General features: G+C 29.0%; 4 protein-coding genes and 1 long non-coding RNA gene across 7 annotated transcripts; 2 read left to right on the plus strand and 3 right to left on the minus strand.

Moving 5' to 3' along the window:
• Nucleotides 1–38: 38 nt before the first annotated feature.
• LOC122637680 lies at nucleotides 39–1909 on the minus strand. Its single transcript, XR_006329286.1, has 3 exons — nucleotides 1709–1909; nucleotides 1400–1576; nucleotides 39–122 (listed from the first exon to the last, which is right to left on the minus strand). It is a non-coding gene; the product is annotated as an uncharacterized LOC122637680 (long non-coding RNA).
• A 373-nt stretch (nucleotides 1910–2282) lies between these two features.
• Nucleotides 2283–4126, plus strand: LOC122637678 (proteasome subunit alpha type-1-like). The gene is made up of 5 exons (XM_043829978.1): nucleotides 2283–2440; nucleotides 2919–3169; nucleotides 3265–3424; nucleotides 3565–3774; nucleotides 3873–4126. Exons 1-5 carry the CDS (start codon nucleotides 2438–2440, stop codon nucleotides 4083–4085), a joined length of 837 nt encoding a protein of 278 aa, XP_043685913.1. The 5' UTR covers nucleotides 2283–2437; the 3' UTR covers nucleotides 4086–4126.
• LOC122637676 (lipoyl synthase, mitochondrial) lies at nucleotides 3803–6018 on the minus strand. The gene is made up of 6 exons (XM_043829976.1): nucleotides 5816–6018; nucleotides 5371–5679; nucleotides 5148–5304; nucleotides 5013–5070; nucleotides 4789–4944; nucleotides 3803–4692 (listed from the first exon to the last, which is right to left on the minus strand). The coding sequence occupies exons 1-6, from the start codon at nucleotides 5876–5878 to the stop codon at nucleotides 4323–4325; spliced, it is 1113 nt and encodes a 370-aa protein (XP_043685911.1). The 5' UTR covers nucleotides 5879–6018; the 3' UTR covers nucleotides 3803–4322.
• A 97-nt stretch (nucleotides 6019–6115) lies between these two features.
• LOC122637675 (fibroblast growth factor receptor substrate 3) lies at nucleotides 6116–10568 on the plus strand. Of its 3 annotated transcripts, none has more exons than XM_043829973.1 (4): nucleotides 6116–6258; nucleotides 6556–6875; nucleotides 6948–7354; nucleotides 7459–10568. In XM_043829973.1, the coding sequence occupies exons 2-4, from the start codon at nucleotides 6567–6569 to the stop codon at nucleotides 8162–8164; spliced, it is 1422 nt and encodes a 473-aa protein (XP_043685908.1). In that variant the 5' UTR covers nucleotides 6116–6258; nucleotides 6556–6566; the 3' UTR covers nucleotides 8165–10568. The 3 variants fall into 3 exon arrangements, with proteins under 3 accessions (XP_043685908.1, XP_043685910.1, XP_043685909.1); XM_043829975.1 differs by having other exon boundaries at nucleotides 7462–10568; XM_043829974.1 differs by having other exon boundaries at nucleotides 6190–6350.
• Nucleotides 10569–13432: 2864 nt separating this feature from the next.
• On the minus strand, nucleotides 13433–16863 carry LOC122637709 (ankyrin-3-like). The gene is made up of 3 exons (XM_043830031.1): nucleotides 15128–16863; nucleotides 14472–14815; nucleotides 13433–14340 (listed from the first exon to the last, which is right to left on the minus strand). The coding sequence occupies exons 1-3, from the start codon at nucleotides 15958–15960 to the stop codon at nucleotides 13778–13780; spliced, it is 1740 nt and encodes a 579-aa protein (XP_043685966.1). The 5' UTR covers nucleotides 15961–16863; the 3' UTR covers nucleotides 13433–13777.
• Nucleotides 16864–17561: the final 698 nt, after the last annotated feature.

Consider the following 17561-nt stretch of genomic DNA (forward strand, 5'->3'; position numbering starts at 1 on the left):
TGTGTATATATATATATATATATATATATATATATATATACATATATATATATATCGTATTATGAGGTTTCTACATGTAACTATGCACGCCGCTCTAATGTTGCACACTATACTATAATTGGCTGCAACCAATGGTATTAAATAATTAATCAAAATTTATATTAGATGTCTAATATTTTGTACGGAAATATGTCTCGGAATAATATTCTATTCTATTCCGAGAAATATTAATACATATTAATAACGTTTATATGTAATGAAGATGTGACAATTCAATAATATTTATCTAGAATCAAACAACAAACCAATGACATCATTTTCTCCTTACTACGGTTATATGTAAATAATGAAAACTGAAAGTAATTTGTTTAACAATGAGTGAATTTGGATATTAATTATATAAAATTATCATAAAATAATAAAATGACTGAGAACCTTCATTATTCAAAAATAATTAAAACTACTAGAAAATCATCATTGGCTTACTGTTTGTTTCCAAATAAATATCATTGGTTTATCATATAATAACATTTCATTATAGGATAAGCATTATAGGATAAGCAGAGTATGGATGACTGATAGAAAGGAAACTTGATTACATGAAAAGAGTCTTCACTAATGTCATTAATAACTGTAGATGTGTATACATATATTGTCAGGAATTATATCACTTACAATCAAAACTCCAATCTATGTTTCATTTCTATATATTCAATTAAAGAACATTATGAACTTCGTTGTTATATCGATGAGAAAAAATCGAATAGTAATGAGGAAAATAGTAGTAGTAGTAGTAGTAAAATAATAGCTTTTTCTTCTGAAATTCCCTGACAATCATGATTATAAATATATTACTAATAAAATAACCTTAAATATGAACAAGAGAATACCCAACATGCGCCCATCGTATCGTGTAGGTATATTCTACTCTTCTCATGCGCATAACAATCGAGTCAGTGTGGATTAGAGTATTAGTTTAGTAGGACAAACAAATATTTCTCATATTTCATAAAAACAGTTTCTTATATTTATATCCTATGATGGTGGCAACGGATATCATATATATTGTATACGTATCATATAGGAGAAATCACAGAAAATAATAGCACTGGAAGTTCTATCTCATAGATAGTGTGGAAACAAACATATGTTTTGATTTTTATTGCAATAGTACGTTATTTATAAATATATTCATTAATTATTATTTTTAATTATTATTTTTAGGTTAGATAAAATAATCAGGTTAAACTAAATTATAGAATGGGTTAGATAATCTGAGATTAGTGTATGCACATAGGCAAGTAGGTAATCAACTGGATTACTGAAACACATCACATCACTTAAATATATATATATATATGAAAATCAGTAGTAAGAGGGCAAGAATCTCGTCTCTTACTAGATTTCAAGGAGCGCTGTAAAAAGTAGTTTTTCACAAAAAATGTCGAAAATAGTGTTTATGCCAACAATTAATTTAGGCACAATTCTTGACTGATTTTGACGAACAAGACCTCATCTTAAATATGAAGATTTAAATGAGGAGTCGATTTTTTCAAATTTTTGTAAAAATTATATTCTGTGAAAAAAATCATGTTAACAAATACTGTTTTCTTAACAAAATTTTATGCATAAAATTTTTTTCAAAATTTACTTAAATTTTGGTATTTAAAATGAAACCTTGTCCATCAAAATTGGTTAAGAATTATACCTGGATTTATTATTCGTATAAGCTATTATAAAACCAGAGGTGATTAATAACAGTCTTAAGTATTAAGTGTTACTTATTGTATCTTTGTTTTTGTATTTTTATACGTTGATACAATGTAACACGAAACATAATGGTCTTGATAATTTTAATAGCAAAATATGTATATAACCTTAAAATCTATATAACGCTACTCCATTGCATTCATAAAATTTCAAGTATTAAGTTTAAATACGAGAAGGTATATGATTGGTTGAACGTGAGAATTTCATCTTTATGAAATTTTTTATTGTTACAGTTATATCTTGTCAAAAAATATAAAGGGAAATGAATAGTCGACTCTAATTGGTGGATTTCCTAACGACTTATGTATTATACTTTACATCGATGCTTATGTGAAGGGTCTTATTATTAAGGAAAGTATATGCAATCTATTTTAAGATGATTTTTAAAGTAATATTCGACTATGAATATGGGCCTCTGATTTTAGAGATTTTTTTATCTTTAAATCCAAATTAATTGAAGTCAACAAATAGTGATTGCCGGTTTTTAACCAATCATAATGAAGTGTAGAGGCAGCATGATAGTATAACGGAATCAGCTCTACATCAATCTTATCTTTTTATACCATTGCGTGATAGTTAATTTACAGAGTGATATTTTCTGCAAGTAATAGTGGTTGTTAATTTATTATTGTATACATTGTTTTGTTTAACTCATTTATATTAAAAAATGGTACGTATATATATTTCTTATATTGTAAATTTATGTAATTTATATTATCAAATATTTCAGTCATTAATGAAAATATTACTTGACGTATAATGTATCTAGATATTTACTCGTATGTATGATGCAAAATGATATTTTTTAATTTAAATTTATTATTATTAATGCCTATATTGTTAAATATTAATATTTTTATTTTTATTTTATTTTTTTTTATTTACTTAAATATTTCTTTTAGGTTATATATTATTTTCAGTACCTTTCTCATTAATAATTTGTGGAATGAATAAAATCGAAACTAAGTAAAATATATAAATAAAGAAATTTCCAAGTTTTATTATACTTTATATTATATTTTATAAAAATATTGTTTCATTAACTACAAAATAAATATTATCTTATTTAGAATGTTTAAAGCAATAATGAAAACTATGGAAACATTCATATTTTGCAAGATAACAATTAATAATACATTATTTTGCAGTTCCGCAATCAGTATGATAGTGATGTCACTGTATGGAGCCCACAGGGTCGCTTGCATCAAGTAGAATATGCAATGGAAGCTGTAAAATTAGGATCAGCAACTGTTGGTCTTAAAAATAAAACACATGCTATTCTCATTGCACTTAAAAGGGCATCCTCTGAACTTTCTGCTCATCAAAAAAAGATTATTCCCATTGATAAACATATGGGAATTACAATTTCTGGTCTTACTGCAGATGCTAGAATATTAAGGTGATTCCTTTAAACATCTCTTTATCAATATTTAAAATGTTACAAAATTAGTAATGTACAGTATTATAGTTTTTTCTATTTGTGTTATATTTTAGCCGATATATGAGAATTGAATGTTTAAATTATAAATATTCTCATGATGATGTACTTCCTATTAGTCGCTTAATAGCTACATTAGGAAATAAGATGCAGACTTGTACACAGAGATACGATAGACGTCCATATGGAGTAGGGTTATTAGTATCTGGTTATGACGTAAGTGTAAATAATAATATACCTAATATTTAGCATAATAAATTTGATAATATTATTAGTATAGATTAAGAGATTATTTTTCTATATAAAATGATCGATGAAATATTTAATAAATTTTATTTTACTTATCAATATTAAAGGATCAGGGACCTCATATATACCAGACTTGTCCATCCGCAAATTACTTTGATTGTAAAGCAATGGCTATTGGAGCTCGTTCTCAAAGTGCACGAACGTACTTAGAAAAACATCTTAATGAATTTTTGACATGTGATCTTGATGAACTTGTGAAACATGGTCTTAGAGCATTACGTGATACATTGCCGAATGAAGTAGATTTATCTGTTAAGGTATGAATGTAATGAAATAAATATAAAATATTAATAACGCACAGATATTTTAATAAATATTGGTTATATATATATATATAAATATTTTGTTATTTCAGAATGTTTCTATAGCGATCGTGGGTAAAGGCGTTGATTTTATAATCCTAGATGAGTCAGCAACGTCTGATTATTTAAGCCAAATTGAAGGAGATGATAAAAGAGGAAGACCGGCTAAATCGAATGTTGAAGACGACAGTAAACCATCTCAGGATCCACCCGCTGATAAGGATCCACGCGATCCACAAGCTGCCGTTGCTATGGAAACAGATTAATTTAAAATATAATAAAAATATTATAATACTTGTATAAAAAATATGGTCACTTTATTTTCAAGTTTAAATATTGAACATAAGAGTAAAATACTTATCATTTATCATTTGCACATATAAAACCTCTAGATGATTGGTTATATTACAAACATCTTTAATTACAAATTTGTATAATTTTTATATGTAACAGTATACATTTATTTCTACTATATATTACATTGGTGTATTAATTAATATTATTTATAGTTCAGAGGGTGTTTTGGCTTCTTGATGATGACGATCTTTTAAAATATTTGTTAAAAAGAATTCGCCAGCTTTGTATGAAGATCGTACTAATGGACCACTTGCAGTATAAAGAAATCCTAATTGTTTTCCCATATTTTCCCATAATTTAAATTTGCTGGGTGTAACGTATTCTATTACTTTTAAATGTCTTTTTGTGGGCTGCATGTACTGCCCTAATGTTAAAGCATCTACTCCAGCATTTCTTAAATCTCTCATCGTTTGTTCTACTTCATTGTCAGTTTCACCCAATCCAAGCATGATTGATGATTTTGTAATTAAATTTTCATTACATTCTTTAGCTATTCTTAAGACATCCAAGGACTGACTGTTTAAAGCAAAAACATGAAATATAACGTAAATTATAAATATGGATATGTTCAATATCAGGAGTATTTTTTTAGAAAATTATAAAAATATGTACTTATAATTAGCTCGCCTATCTCTCACAAATGGTGTTAATCTCTCCACAGTTTCAATATTATGAGCAAATACATCAAGATTGGAAGCAACAATAGTTGCGATACTACTTCTGTTTCCTTTAAAATCTGGTACTAAACATTCAACGAAAATATCACTTCTACAACAAATAAAAGTAAATAAATTGATGTTTTATGATAAAGTATTTACATATTTCAAATAGAATACCTTCTTTTAATTTCTTTTACCGTCATTGCTATATGTTCTGCTCCACCATCGCTTAAGTCTGATAACAATGCAACACAATATTGTATTTTTTTATATTATTACAAAATCAAAATATATTAAAGGTTTATAACTAACCATCTCTATCAACAGATGTAAGAACAACATAATCTAAACCCCAATCTGTTATTGCAGTTGCTGTATTAACTGGTTCTTCAGGATTTAATGGTGGTGGCGTACGAGATGTTTTGACAGAACAAAATCGACAGCCACGAGTACAAGTATCTCCCATTAACTAAATAATATTTTATTCTTGCAATATATTCAATTATATAGAACTATGTTACTTAAAGTTAGTTACCATAATAGTAGCAGTTGCAGTACCATGGCTTCCTCCACCCCAACATTCTCCAATATTAGGGCAACGAGCTTCTTCGCAGACTGTACTTAAACGTAGTTGTCTTAATTGAGATTTTATTTTACTGTAATTTTTACCCATAGGTATTTCAGTTTTAAGCCATGGAGGTAATTTTAATCTGCTCTCTCCTTTCTCTAATTTTAATTTTCCTTTATACTCTGTATAATTATTGCTGATGAAATCCTCAAATTGCGGGCCATCTTCAAGTTTTTCAGAGAACGTTTTATGAATTTTTTCGGTACATCGTACACACTATTGCAATTAATTAATGTTAAATTAAAATTAATTTTAAAATAAAAGATTTTTTACACATACATAGTATGTAATAATATTCTAATATATATTTTGTCATAAGTATAAGTAGATATAAAATAACAATAGTACTTACTACTGTATGAAAATGAAAGAAACCGAATGATTTTAAATTTGTTGCATAAGTTGTTCGTAACATGTTTTAAATTTAATTAAATTAGTTGTTTATTGGAAAATAGACAAAAATGAATTAGTTTATTTTTATCATTTTCTTAAAATGGTATATTTCTTGGTATTCGATGGATGTATAAATAATAAATACGCGATTTGATTGGTCACATTTATACCATACATCATACACTAAATACGACCACGACCTTTCTCTGTCGATTTTGAAATCGATATAGATTCATACAACTTCATGCCTTCCAATAGTTTATTTTTTGAAGGAACAGCAACTTCAAGCCAATAAAAATGGTATACAGTGATGTTTATAGTTGTCATACGAGGATGTGTTGTTTGTGTTAGAGTGTACTTTCTTGATCGTGGAAAATTTAGTATTTGGATATGTTGTATTCGGTGAGTGTTTCAACATGGTTCAATTTCATTTATTTCATCGGCTTGACGTAGTAGAAAATAATGGGTTTTGATCATTCTAATCAAATCTTTAGGTATAACTCATTTCTGGTTAAACGCATTATTTTTAAATTTATTGTTATTTAATTTTAATTAGTGACATTAAAAAAATAATAAATTTTTTAAATAATTTATTTATATAATAATATAAATGATCTCTAAAATTATAAATTAATATAAAGATAGAAATCATAACAGATTCTTAAACGATACATAAAAATCATATTTACTGATTTTTAGGATAAAAAAGGATGGGGTGTATCAATAGCCGTGCAGATATCAATGATCTACATCCAAATATTTTTCAAGTGATAAATGTTGATGATTTAGGTAATTTAGTTACTCCAGGACGTTTAGAAATTACAGATACAGATATAATTTTATATCAACGTGGTAAACAGCCTATAAAATGGCCATTACGATGTTTACGACGATACGGTCATGATGCAGAAATCTTTAGCTTTGAGTCTGGTAGAAGGTGTTCTACTGGGCCCGGTATTTATGCCTTTAAATGTCGTAGAGCAGCACATTTATTTAATCTTGTTCAAACAAATATCCAAGTATGTATTTTTGTTTATTTTTAATGTATATCAAATTCTATATTTTTATCATATTTATATTTTTGGTAATAGGTATGTAATAATAGTATAGATGAAACAATATCAAGAGAGCTTCCAGTTGCTGCTCAAACAGTTCCATCTGTAACAAGAGTGACAATACCATTTGAACCTAATTATTTAGATCCAACGCCTACTAGATTTAACAACCGCATAGGTACTAGATTTGTTCATAATGAACAGAATGGAATAGGAAGGTTAAGTAGCGTTGGAAGTAGTAATGGTCCCATGTCACCTCAAGGAACTATAAGCACTCCATCTCCTCCTCCTATTCTACCACCACCACAACCACCACCACCACCACCATCTATAATTTCTCACTCACATTCATCTTCACTTTATATCAACGAAGAAATATTATTATCTATTCCATTGGAAATGGAACACAATAATAATAAGAGTCTTAGGAGAACGACACAAAGGTATATCTTTTTATATACTACACAAAGATCATACTGTCCCTATGACTTTATATAAATTTTATATTACACTATAGATCTTATATATTAAATAACGTCATTCTTAGCAGTGGCACAAGTGGATGGGAAATGACATCCGTAACTAAAAATCAGGAAATATCATGTAGCAATAGGCCATTGTTATCTTCAACAGTATCCTACATGAATGTGGGCATTAGTAATGAAGTTAGCCCACTTTCACCAAGTCATATTACTTTGGATGCAACTGCATGTATAGAAGATATTAATGAACCAAATATTTCTGAACATGCGTACATGAATATAAGTCCTGGTAATGATCAAGCTGATTCCGTTGCTGTTAGGGTACACCCACTACCATTGCCAGCTTTACAATCTAATTCAGAAGATGGATCAAGGCACTGTTATGCTAATTTAGAATCAGCTGAAATTGAAAGTTTAAAGAAAAGATTTTCAGGAATTTCTATATCTGATAAATCACCTTTACCTCCATCAACACCTACAGGTATTGCAATTAGGGAAGTTAATTATGCTGTTTTGGACTTGGATAGGAAAGATGAATCAATGAATCCCTCATTGGATGGTGCAGTACATTTAACACCATCCCCACCAGAGTCTCCCAGTAAGATACAAAAAGGATATGCTACAATAGATTTTAATAAAACAGCTGCTCTCTGTCATTCTGTCAATCCTAATCTTGTAAATGATAATGAAGGTTCGCGAAAGACACGTCATAATTCCACAATAAATGACTTGTCTGCTTCTTGCAGACTTAGTTCATCCATTAGTGAGTAATACATTTATTATTTTATTATATTCATATTAGATTATTCATGCACTTATACCGTTATTATACATATGCATAAAATCTTTAATCTTTCATAAAATAATAATTTGTTAGTTTTTTTCTTACTTTTTAGAATATCTTAAAATATTGATTAAGAGACAGCTTTATATGTATTATTTAGTAAAATTTTTCTAAGTTCAAGATTTTTATGATATAATATCATTTCACTTATATTTTTTTTTATATATAAGTATACAAGTTATTTGAATAGTTTCGAATGTTACATGTGCAGCATACATGTATCAGTTTTAGAGTTTCCAGTCTGATTCATAAATATATAATAATTCATTTTATAAATTACAGCATTTAAAAGATGTAGTTTCCTCTTTAATGTATTTTTAGAGAAAGGAAATCTCAAGGAAAGAATTTTATACAATAATTAAACACGTTTATAGAATATTGCACATAAAACAATTTTTTACATTAGATATTTTAACATATTATGTAGAGTTATTGGAAGATAAAGCATCTTAATTTTTTTGTATATATTTCTAAAACTAATGAGGCTGATATTAAAGTATAAACTAAATGCTAATATAGAATTAATTCAGTGATTATTTAACAAACTTGTTGGTTTATATCAGATTTGTACATTGTTAGCTCTGAATTTCTAGTAATTTGTTACACACTAGCAAAATTTCTTTTAATTAATCTTACACTTTTAATATTTGAGACTTAATATATATAATTGCTAGTCTGTTTCTTTTTTTTTTACATTCTTATCATAATGGATAATCTTTGCTTCCTCTAAATTTATCTATATTTCAAGAATTTATAAAAAAGTAGAAAGGAATATAGTAAAATTATTTTTATTAAGACAATCATTTGACATTTAAAACTATATGTATACAAGTATATTTCAGTAGAAAATGATATTACTCCATGCAATATTTAAAGTTTGTTTTAACATTTATCAGAAATTATTTATAAAAGTGATATACAAATGTGATAAAAGTATATAGAGTATAAACTATATAGCACATGTGTGTGTATGCGTGATAAATTTTGAGGCAGTTAAGATAGCAATGTAAGTGAGGATTTTACATAATTTATACCCAAACAAGATTTGTTGTGACACAAAATAATAATGACTATTTTATGACACTATTATATATATATGTTGTAGATAAAGTAAAACAGAACATTTCTAGTTTATCAATAAAGACAGGCTTCTCTTCTCATGATTTTTTAAATATTTCTATATGTATGCTAAAACAGTATGCCATTGTAAAGAAGTGTTTATTTATATGTGATATTGTTAATTAATATTTATTTTATAACTTTTAGTTATTTTATATGTATTTTTTCCAGAATATATTCTTAGTCTTCATCTAAATATTATGCATATATAACAATTAAAATATATAAAAAATATAAGAATAAGATGCAATTTAGATGACTTTTTCTTCCAATAGCTCCAAATGTGAAGTAACAAAAAGTCAATATGTTTAAATTAACAGAAGTTAAATATTTTAAAAATGAATTATATTGCTGTGAGAGAGCACAAGTTTTTGCGCCATAGGTTCCCTAAGCAGCAATTGATCACTAGTTCCGACTTATTTTTATGTAATTAAATTTCTTACAACGACATAAATATATTGAAAAAGCTATAGATAATTTTACTATTAAGTATGATCCTGTGCCACACAGGATTCACTTCAATTAAACTATCAAATATTATCTGTGCCTGAAAGAGAGGGGCATACATAAAGTGCACAAGGTTAATAATAAGATATGATTTTTTTATAATTAAAATGACCTAATTAAAATGACCTAAGGCATACCTACAAGTAATAAATGCCAATAAAAAGTGGACTAGGAGTTTTCAAATTACATGATTTGATAATTAGAAGCAACGAACTTATATTTAGAAGTATAGATTTCTTAAATTGAATAATTTTTCCTTAAGAGTTCCTTCAAATCAAGTGGTAACAGTCAGAGGACTTTGTACAACTTTTTGTACAAATTCAGATTTATAATTATTTCTCTAGTTAAAATGACAAGAAATGTTACATTGTAATGTTACTTTTCTTTTACTCTTTTTATATTTATAATTTTTTCTTGATCATATAGATTAATTTCATTAAATTATATAAATTGATATTTGAAACAAATTATGTTTATGCGCTACATTTTATTTTACATTTGTATAAACAGGAATGTCTTTTTATAATTTTAATTCTTTGTAAAATTTTACAATAGGTATTATATTTGTTGTTAACTATAATCTTTTCTATGCTGTATGCAACAAGGTCATATTTTATGAACATGTACCTTCCAAAAGTATGCATAAACTATATGCCTATATGCAAACAATTTTTTTAGTTATTATAAGTAAAATCAGTAGATTCATATATATATATATATATATATATATATATATATATATATATATATATAAAGCAGATAATAATTAAATTAAGTTAATATTTAAATTAAATATTCATTAAATTAGTTAATATTAATCTGTTTTATACTTTTATTACAATGTTTGTTATAAATATTATGTTGAATATATTAATAGCTATTTTATAATATTAAGAATATTATGTATAATACATTAATACTTGATATTAACACATTCACTGCCATAACATATTATATATTATATTAATTTCTATTCAAATCACAATTTATTTATTTAGATATCATTATCTCCAATATTGTATAGATAAAAATTTTCTTTAAAATCATTATCGATGTTATTGCCAGTTTAAAAAGTATATTAATTTTTTGTAATGTTTAGATATCAAATAGTGGTAGTGAATTTGTTAATATAATATATTATATTTTATATTATCGTATAATCATTGCATGTACGCGTACGTGTACATGTATTTAAATCATAAAAAAAATTGTAAAGGAAGATATATTTACGATCAGTAAAAAGTACTATTGCAATCTGTCAGAGCAACGAGGTATAGTTGACGATCGTTTAATGTTTAGGCATAGGCAATAACGTATTAAGCGATAATCAACTGTATCTTATAATTTTAAACAGCTTTTCTAATTAAATACTACACATTCCTGCTTTGTTTTATAAGCAGGTATGCTGAAAATTTTATATTTAAATCGAAATAATATACATAACAACAAGATCATTAAATCTATGTAGAATGTTAAACATTTTCATAAAACAAATTGCCTTGTATAATGTGTGTGTATTTATATATAAAAAGGAAAAGAAAGAGTAAGACAGAGAAAGAAATACATCAATTTAGAAATTGAAATATTCATTGACTTTTCGTAAATATAAAGTAATTATTATAATTAATTATTTGTTCTATGCAAATATCTATATATTACACAAATTAGAAATATAATATGTTATAAGGAACTTGGCTGCTTTCAAGTATACAAAAAAAAAATATAGTAAAGTTTTGTATGATCGAAGTTATGTATACACACATGCGCATATGCATGCAAATGAATATTGGGCTTTTTACTCTGTCCATTTAGAAATTATATTCATAATATTAATTGTGGATAATATAATTATCCACATATTATCAACCAAAGAATTTAGATATTACTAGCTGTTTGTACTTTTATCTAATGACAAAAATTTTATGTATTTTTATCATTAGATCAAATTACTTTTGTCAATGGCATACAAATCTGATTATTGTGTAAAATTGTATAAAGACAAATATTAATGACTTTAAATACGTCTTTCACATTATGAAAATTTTTCAATTGAAATATATTTTTCATTTTATATAAATAATTTTAACATTTCATAAGTATTTTTATTAAAATGCATGATTCAAATGATATAATCTGTTATTATTCAATAATAGTATTTCATGTATTAACATTAGTTAAATGTTAATGAAAAACTAGAATTAAAAAGATTTATACATTTTATTGCACTATTTATTATGCCATTTACAATCAACATTAATGATCTTAATGATTTGTATTGGAATATATGTAGTATTTTCTTAATATAAAAAAATAATTATTAATCTGCAACATGAAAATGTTGTGATTAAAGAATTAATTCTACGCAACGTTGTTATAATGATGATATTTATTGTAAATGTACAAATAGTCGTAAATATTTTAATTGTGCCAAAATAGATTTCATTGCATCATGAATTCTAAATTAGTATAGATTTTCAAACAGACCTAAATATAAATTATGGAAATTTTTTATTTTTTCTTGTAAAAAAATAAATTCAATGATGCTCGATTTATAGAAATTACAACGATGTACATACATAGATGCATACATGATCGCGCGTATATATGTATATTGAATTTACTTTATGTATATACAAACAGTTTGTAGAGACACATAAAACTACACATATAATTATAAATATGCAACAGTATTACATCATTTAATCAAAACTTCAATTTCCTTTATTTCCGGAATTACTAACATATTTATATTTTTGCAATATTTTTGATTAAATATTTCAATATTTATATATCACGTTTATGTAAAATCTTCAAGGTATTTATAAGATGACATTTTATAATAATTTCAAAAGAAATAAGTCAAATATATTTATAAGACATAATTAACTACTATTTTTTCTAAAATACGTGCTTCTCTTAAATGCAAATCTAACCGCGATTTATTTTTAATAAATATCAATATTAAAAAATATTACAACGTTTTTTGCATAATTACTTGGCATGTTAGCATAATAGAATATATGGATAGAGAAGAATTGGTAATTAAATCATTACGCGATTGACCGTGATCAATCTTATAATAATCACTGCTATAACTCTTATTTCTATTGATTTACAAAATGTGAAGAGGATGAATATAGTTACAAAATGATAATTTAACAGATTATAAATAAGTATGATGCAAGAGCAAATTGAGCAAGAATGTGACATATGCAGCAATCAAATTTAAAGGCTGTGAGACTTTTGATAAAGATTGGTTATACTTATTAATAAAAATTTACATTTTCCTTTGTTGTCTAAGATAAAAAAGAATATAATATAATCATATTGCAAAATATTGAAGCTAGATTTATTTTATATATAATGTATGATCTTTTTTGTATTCACTTGATCGATTAAATCTTTTTATTATTGCGTATTTCAATGTCATTATGAAATTCTTATGCACGTAGTTTACCGAAAAATATTTCATGTTATTTTGCATTTCAACATGCGATATATTATTGGTTTATATATCAGTTTAAAACATTGTGGTATTGACATTAAGATTTGAAATAACATTTCACGTGTCGATGTAATAGACTTTATTTTTAATTAATGTGTGTTATACGAACGCTGGCGCCTACGGGCGTATGCGTATGTGCATGTGTATGTGTATGTGTGTGTATATAACATTATACGTAACAGATCGAATGATATAATTCTAATTCAATATCACACAATCTTCGAATATCTACTATTCTCTTTATCATTATTTAATTGCACATCTTCTTAACATCACAATATCAGGTAAATAGAGCATCAACAAATTGCTAATACAACATTCAACGACAAATGATGGCACCGATTATTAAACGATCATGTGCATTCGAAAAGTCGAACGGAACAATCTTAATGACATATTATATGGATAATCAAGCAGCAAGTTGACGGCGTCTCGTCAATTCATGATCTATTAAAATAGAGATATCTGGATGACGATGCAGAGTGGTTGTGCAATAGTGTATTGTTTGACTTGGATCAGCTCCAGCCTTTAAGAGAAGTCTTACAGCGTTGACAAAGCCACTTTCGGCGGCAACTTGCAATGCCGTTAAACCATCTAAGTTTGTTTTTTCCAATTGAGCGAGAGGCGACGTAACTAAAAGAGAAACCGTTCGATGGAAACCTCTTGCAGAAGCAAGATGTAAAGGTGTATTGCCACCGGCGTCTTGCACACTAGGATCCTCGCCATGTTCTAGTAGTTTTGCTACCATATCAACATAGTTCTTTCTGGAGGCAATATGCAACGGTGTTTCACCGTAACGTGACATTATACCAGGTGATGTGTGAGGTATCAATAAAAGTGCAGTGTTCAAGGCACCACACTCGAGACATTCGTGCAATGGACTTTCTCCACGATCATTTTTTAAAGCAGGATTCGCTCCTGCCGCCAGTAGAGTCTCTATCAACGATTCTATCTCCGTTCTATGATTATTATCTGTAAAAAGAAGAGCCTTATACTTATTTATTAATATAATTTATAAATATAAATAATTGTAAGAATTTTATAGAAAGTATGAACGATACGCATAAATGTTGAATATAAGCATTACTGATAGTTTTCCCTACCAAATACTGTGGAGGACGCCAAAATATGTAACGCACTCCGACCTTGATGATCTTTTGCATTGACAGGTCCCGCCTTTGCCAATAAATCCAATGTCTTCAGCGCCGCTTCGTAATCATGGTGAAGACTTTTCGAACTTTGCGCATGGGCCAGCTGTCGTGTTAAAACATGCAGCGCCGTCAATCCACCCCCGGCTTCTTTAACTCCGGCAGGGCAACCATGTTTTAGAAGTTCTCCCACGAAATTTAGAACATTTCCTGGCCCTCCGTTGAGTATAACTCTGTGTAGTGCGGTTTCCCCCCGAGGAGAACGCACGCCAGGATCACATCCGTTGGCTAATAGTACGCTGATCAAGAAAAAAAAAAAAGAATTCAAATTATGGAAATATCGAATTAATTCAAATTTTTGTCATCTATCCTTGCAAAGTATGGTAAACAGTAATGTCGACTAAAGTCGAATTTATAGCGATTGTACTTCCTTACTTATTATTTTCAATCTTTCTTTTTCAAAAATGTTTGATGCAAACGTCAGATCGTTCCATGGATCTTACGTTTAGCTAAGTATTAAGACTGGCCTTATTCCACCGAATGTTGACAGTTAATATTCAAAATAGAAGATAACTCATTGTGAAACCGTATAATGACAAGAAAAGACTCACTTAAGCACAGATATACAATGATTTGTCGCAGCTACCAGCAAGGGTGGATCACCAGAAACGTTCCAATCCGGTTCGTCAAGATTCTGAACGCGACCAGTCGCAAGAAGCGTCGCGACGCACTTCGCATCGCCGGTACGCACAGCTTCGTGAAAATCAAGTTCAGTCTCTGGATCATACGACTCGTCTTTTGAATTTATTATCTCTTTTTCTTCTTCCTTCTTTCCCTCTTCCTCTCCGATTGTAGCATTATTGGTAATTTCTAATGTACCGTACGTAAAAATGACTCTTTTAGAATTGAAATTTTCTACGTCTTCAACAATCGTCAATTCTTTCTCGATCGATTGTCGTACGTTCTCGAGCGATCCTTCATCGATTCTAATTGATTTCTCATGCAAACTCGTGTTTGAAGAATCTTTGCTTTGTGAAAGATCCCTTTCGGTAGAGAATTTTCCTTCGGATTCATATGTTATTTCCGATATAGAAACCTGTTCAATGTTCTCTTCACAATTTCGTGAAAATTCTTTGTTCTCTTCATTTTTCTCATCTTTTCTCTTGGTTTCGCTCTCGAAAATTACCGCGGATGATCTATCGGATTGTGTTTGAGAAGAAAGATAAGAAGTTTCGATCGCTACTATCAAGTTCTCTTGTTCGATCTCATTTTTCATTGTCCTCAGCAATTCCTCCAGCTGGGCACCCTCTCCTGCCCCCTCGTGGCTCACCCTCGCGGCCGCAACCGAACTTTTCTCTCCGCGCGCTTCTTCGAACATCCACGCCGTTTTACGTTCCTCGGAACCGATCGCACTCGTCGACTCGTTCGCGTACGTCGCAGTCATCGTGCGGCATGCGACACACGCAACCCAGACACACGCGCGCACACACGGATGCTTTTTAATTAACGCCAATAAAAATCGTTATCAATTGGCGCCAGCGCCTTTTAATATATTACACTCGACTTCTACGATCTTTCTTTTCTCTCTTCTTATTTTTTTCTCCTCTCAAACCTTTGGTAAAATGGGTATACACACCGTTCTGTCTTTCTCGTTCTTTCCCTACGTCTGAAGGACACGCAATACGAACGCGATGCACTCGATTACTTTCTTTTTTATTCCTTTCTTTAAAGAGGAAAGGTTGGGGGAACGACGAAGGAAATACAAGGGGGTCAACGACGTAAGCAAAAAATGAGACGAAAGGCGAGAGTCGCAATTGCAAGAACGTGACTGAAAACCGAATGAGGATCATCGTTGAGCGACGCTACGAACGTAGGTTCGTTCTTCTCTCCCTTCCTCCTCTCTTTTCATTACAAGTCGGCCGTTCCTTCTCCTCTCTTTCTTTCTCCCTCTCTCTCTCTGTAGGTCGCCCTCGAGCATCCTTCTTTCTTACCTCTCCTACCACCGCAGCAGTTCTTCGTGACTGTGCGTACAGTGGCGGATGATAATAATGCATAGTGGATATAATCTTGATGTTTAAATCATTATTATTATTCTACGATTATCAAACTTCATACAAATAGATATTATTTATGTGAATTGGCATCTACAAATGACTTTAAAAATGAAATGTAAATTATACAAAAAAGAATGGTTATTCCTACTACGCGTCTTTGTTGTCCTTCACTGTACCTCCCTGCTATTATTTCCCGGAGAATCCTACGTGATATAGGCGCCAGATTCGAGGAATGTAAGACACGTCCTCGTACACGCGCTCGTGAGCCCAAGAGAGAGAGAGAAAGAGGGTGGGAGAAGAAGACAGAGGGAGAGGGAGAGGGGGGGGAGGGAGGGAGAGAGAGAGAGGTGGCAAATGAACCGCCAGTTGATATTCCTTTTTTCACTTTGAGGGAAGTTCGTCCTGCAGACATGAAATAAACCGGTTTCTTCGTAGGGATATAAACATGAGAAAGACTTAAAGGGATACTTCGTTGTCGCTCTTTTCGTTTTCTGTTTTTCATGTTTGTCGTATGTATATAGCCAGCAATGAACGAAGCTATGAAAGAAACTTGAAACGTATCGAGACCATATGTTCGTTTCTCTCTCTCTCTCTCTCTCTCTTGACCGCTTTCTCTTTTCCTCTTTCTCCATTTTTTTCCTTTTTCTCTCGATAATGCAAGTATCAAGGGTATACGAGTCAAGTGCAAGAACAGAAAACAGAACATCTTCCATTTTTATCATTAATAAAAAGATTGTTTTTTTAAAGTATATAATATCTAGTAAATAAAAAAAAGAAAAAATGAACTTATAATTTTCATTCATTTGAATTGCAATTGAAATTTTTATTACCTATCATTTTTTATTATTTTGCAAATGATAGATATAAAATCTGTTTTGATAAAGAAAATTTTTGATAAAGCGAAACCTACGCTACTATATGCTACATGTGCATGAAACCGATGCTATTACTCAAAAAGAAAAGTAAAATGTAGAGTGAGCTCTCAACATAT

This window comes from Vespula pensylvanica, chromosome 2 (genome assembly GCF_014466175.1).
Source record: "Vespula pensylvanica isolate Volc-1 chromosome 2, ASM1446617v1, whole genome shotgun sequence".
NCBI classification, from domain to species: domain Eukaryota; kingdom Metazoa; phylum Arthropoda; class Insecta; order Hymenoptera; family Vespidae; genus Vespula; species Vespula pensylvanica.

What these genes read in the sequence shown, in the direction of transcription:
- LOC122637678 (XM_043829978.1), top strand. An exon ending in GCAGATGCTAGAATATTAAG is followed by an intron (nt 3,170 to 3,264) that starts GTGATTCCTTTA and finishes GTTATATTTTAG; the next exon opens with CCGATATATGAGAATTGAAT. An exon ending in AAGTAGATTTATCTGTTAAG is followed by an intron (nt 3,775 to 3,872) that starts GTATGAATGTAA and finishes TTGTTATTTCAG; the next exon opens with AATGTTTCTATAGCGATCGT.
- LOC122637676 (XM_043829976.1), bottom strand. Translation starts at nt 5,878, where the DNA reads ATGTTACGAACAACTTATGCAACAAATTTAAAATCATTCGGTTTCTTT. An exon ending in TCTTTCATTTTCATACAGTA is followed by an intron (nt 5,680 to 5,815) that starts GTAAGTACTATT and finishes TAATTGCAATAG; the next exon opens with TGTGTACGATGTACCGAAAA. An exon ending in GATAGGCGAGCTAATTATAA is followed by an intron (nt 4,693 to 4,788) that starts GTACATATTTTT and finishes TGCTTTAAACAG; the next exon opens with TCAGTCCTTGGATGTCTTAA.
- LOC122637675 (XM_043829973.1), top strand. Translation starts at nt 6,567, where the DNA reads ATGGGGTGTATCAATAGCCGTGCAGATATCAATGATCTACATCCAAAT. An exon ending in TTGTTCAAACAAATATCCAA is followed by an intron (nt 6,876 to 6,947) that starts GTATGTATTTTT and finishes TTTTGGTAATAG; the next exon opens with GTATGTAATAATAGTATAGA. An exon ending in CTTAGGAGAACGACACAAAG is followed by an intron (nt 7,355 to 7,458) that starts GTATATCTTTTT and finishes CGTCATTCTTAG; the next exon opens with CAGTGGCACAAGTGGATGGG.
- LOC122637709 (XM_043830031.1), bottom strand. Translation starts at nt 15,960, where the DNA reads ATGACTGCGACGTACGCGAACGAGTCGACGAGTGCGATCGGTTCCGAG. An exon ending in CATTGTATATCTGTGCTTAA is followed by an intron (nt 14,816 to 15,127) that starts GTGAGTCTTTTC and finishes TTTCTTGATCAG; the next exon opens with CGTACTATTAGCCAACGGAT. An exon ending in GGCGTCCTCCACAGTATTTG is followed by an intron (nt 14,341 to 14,471) that starts GTAGGGAAAACT and finishes TTCTTTTTACAG; the next exon opens with ATAATAATCATAGAACGGAG.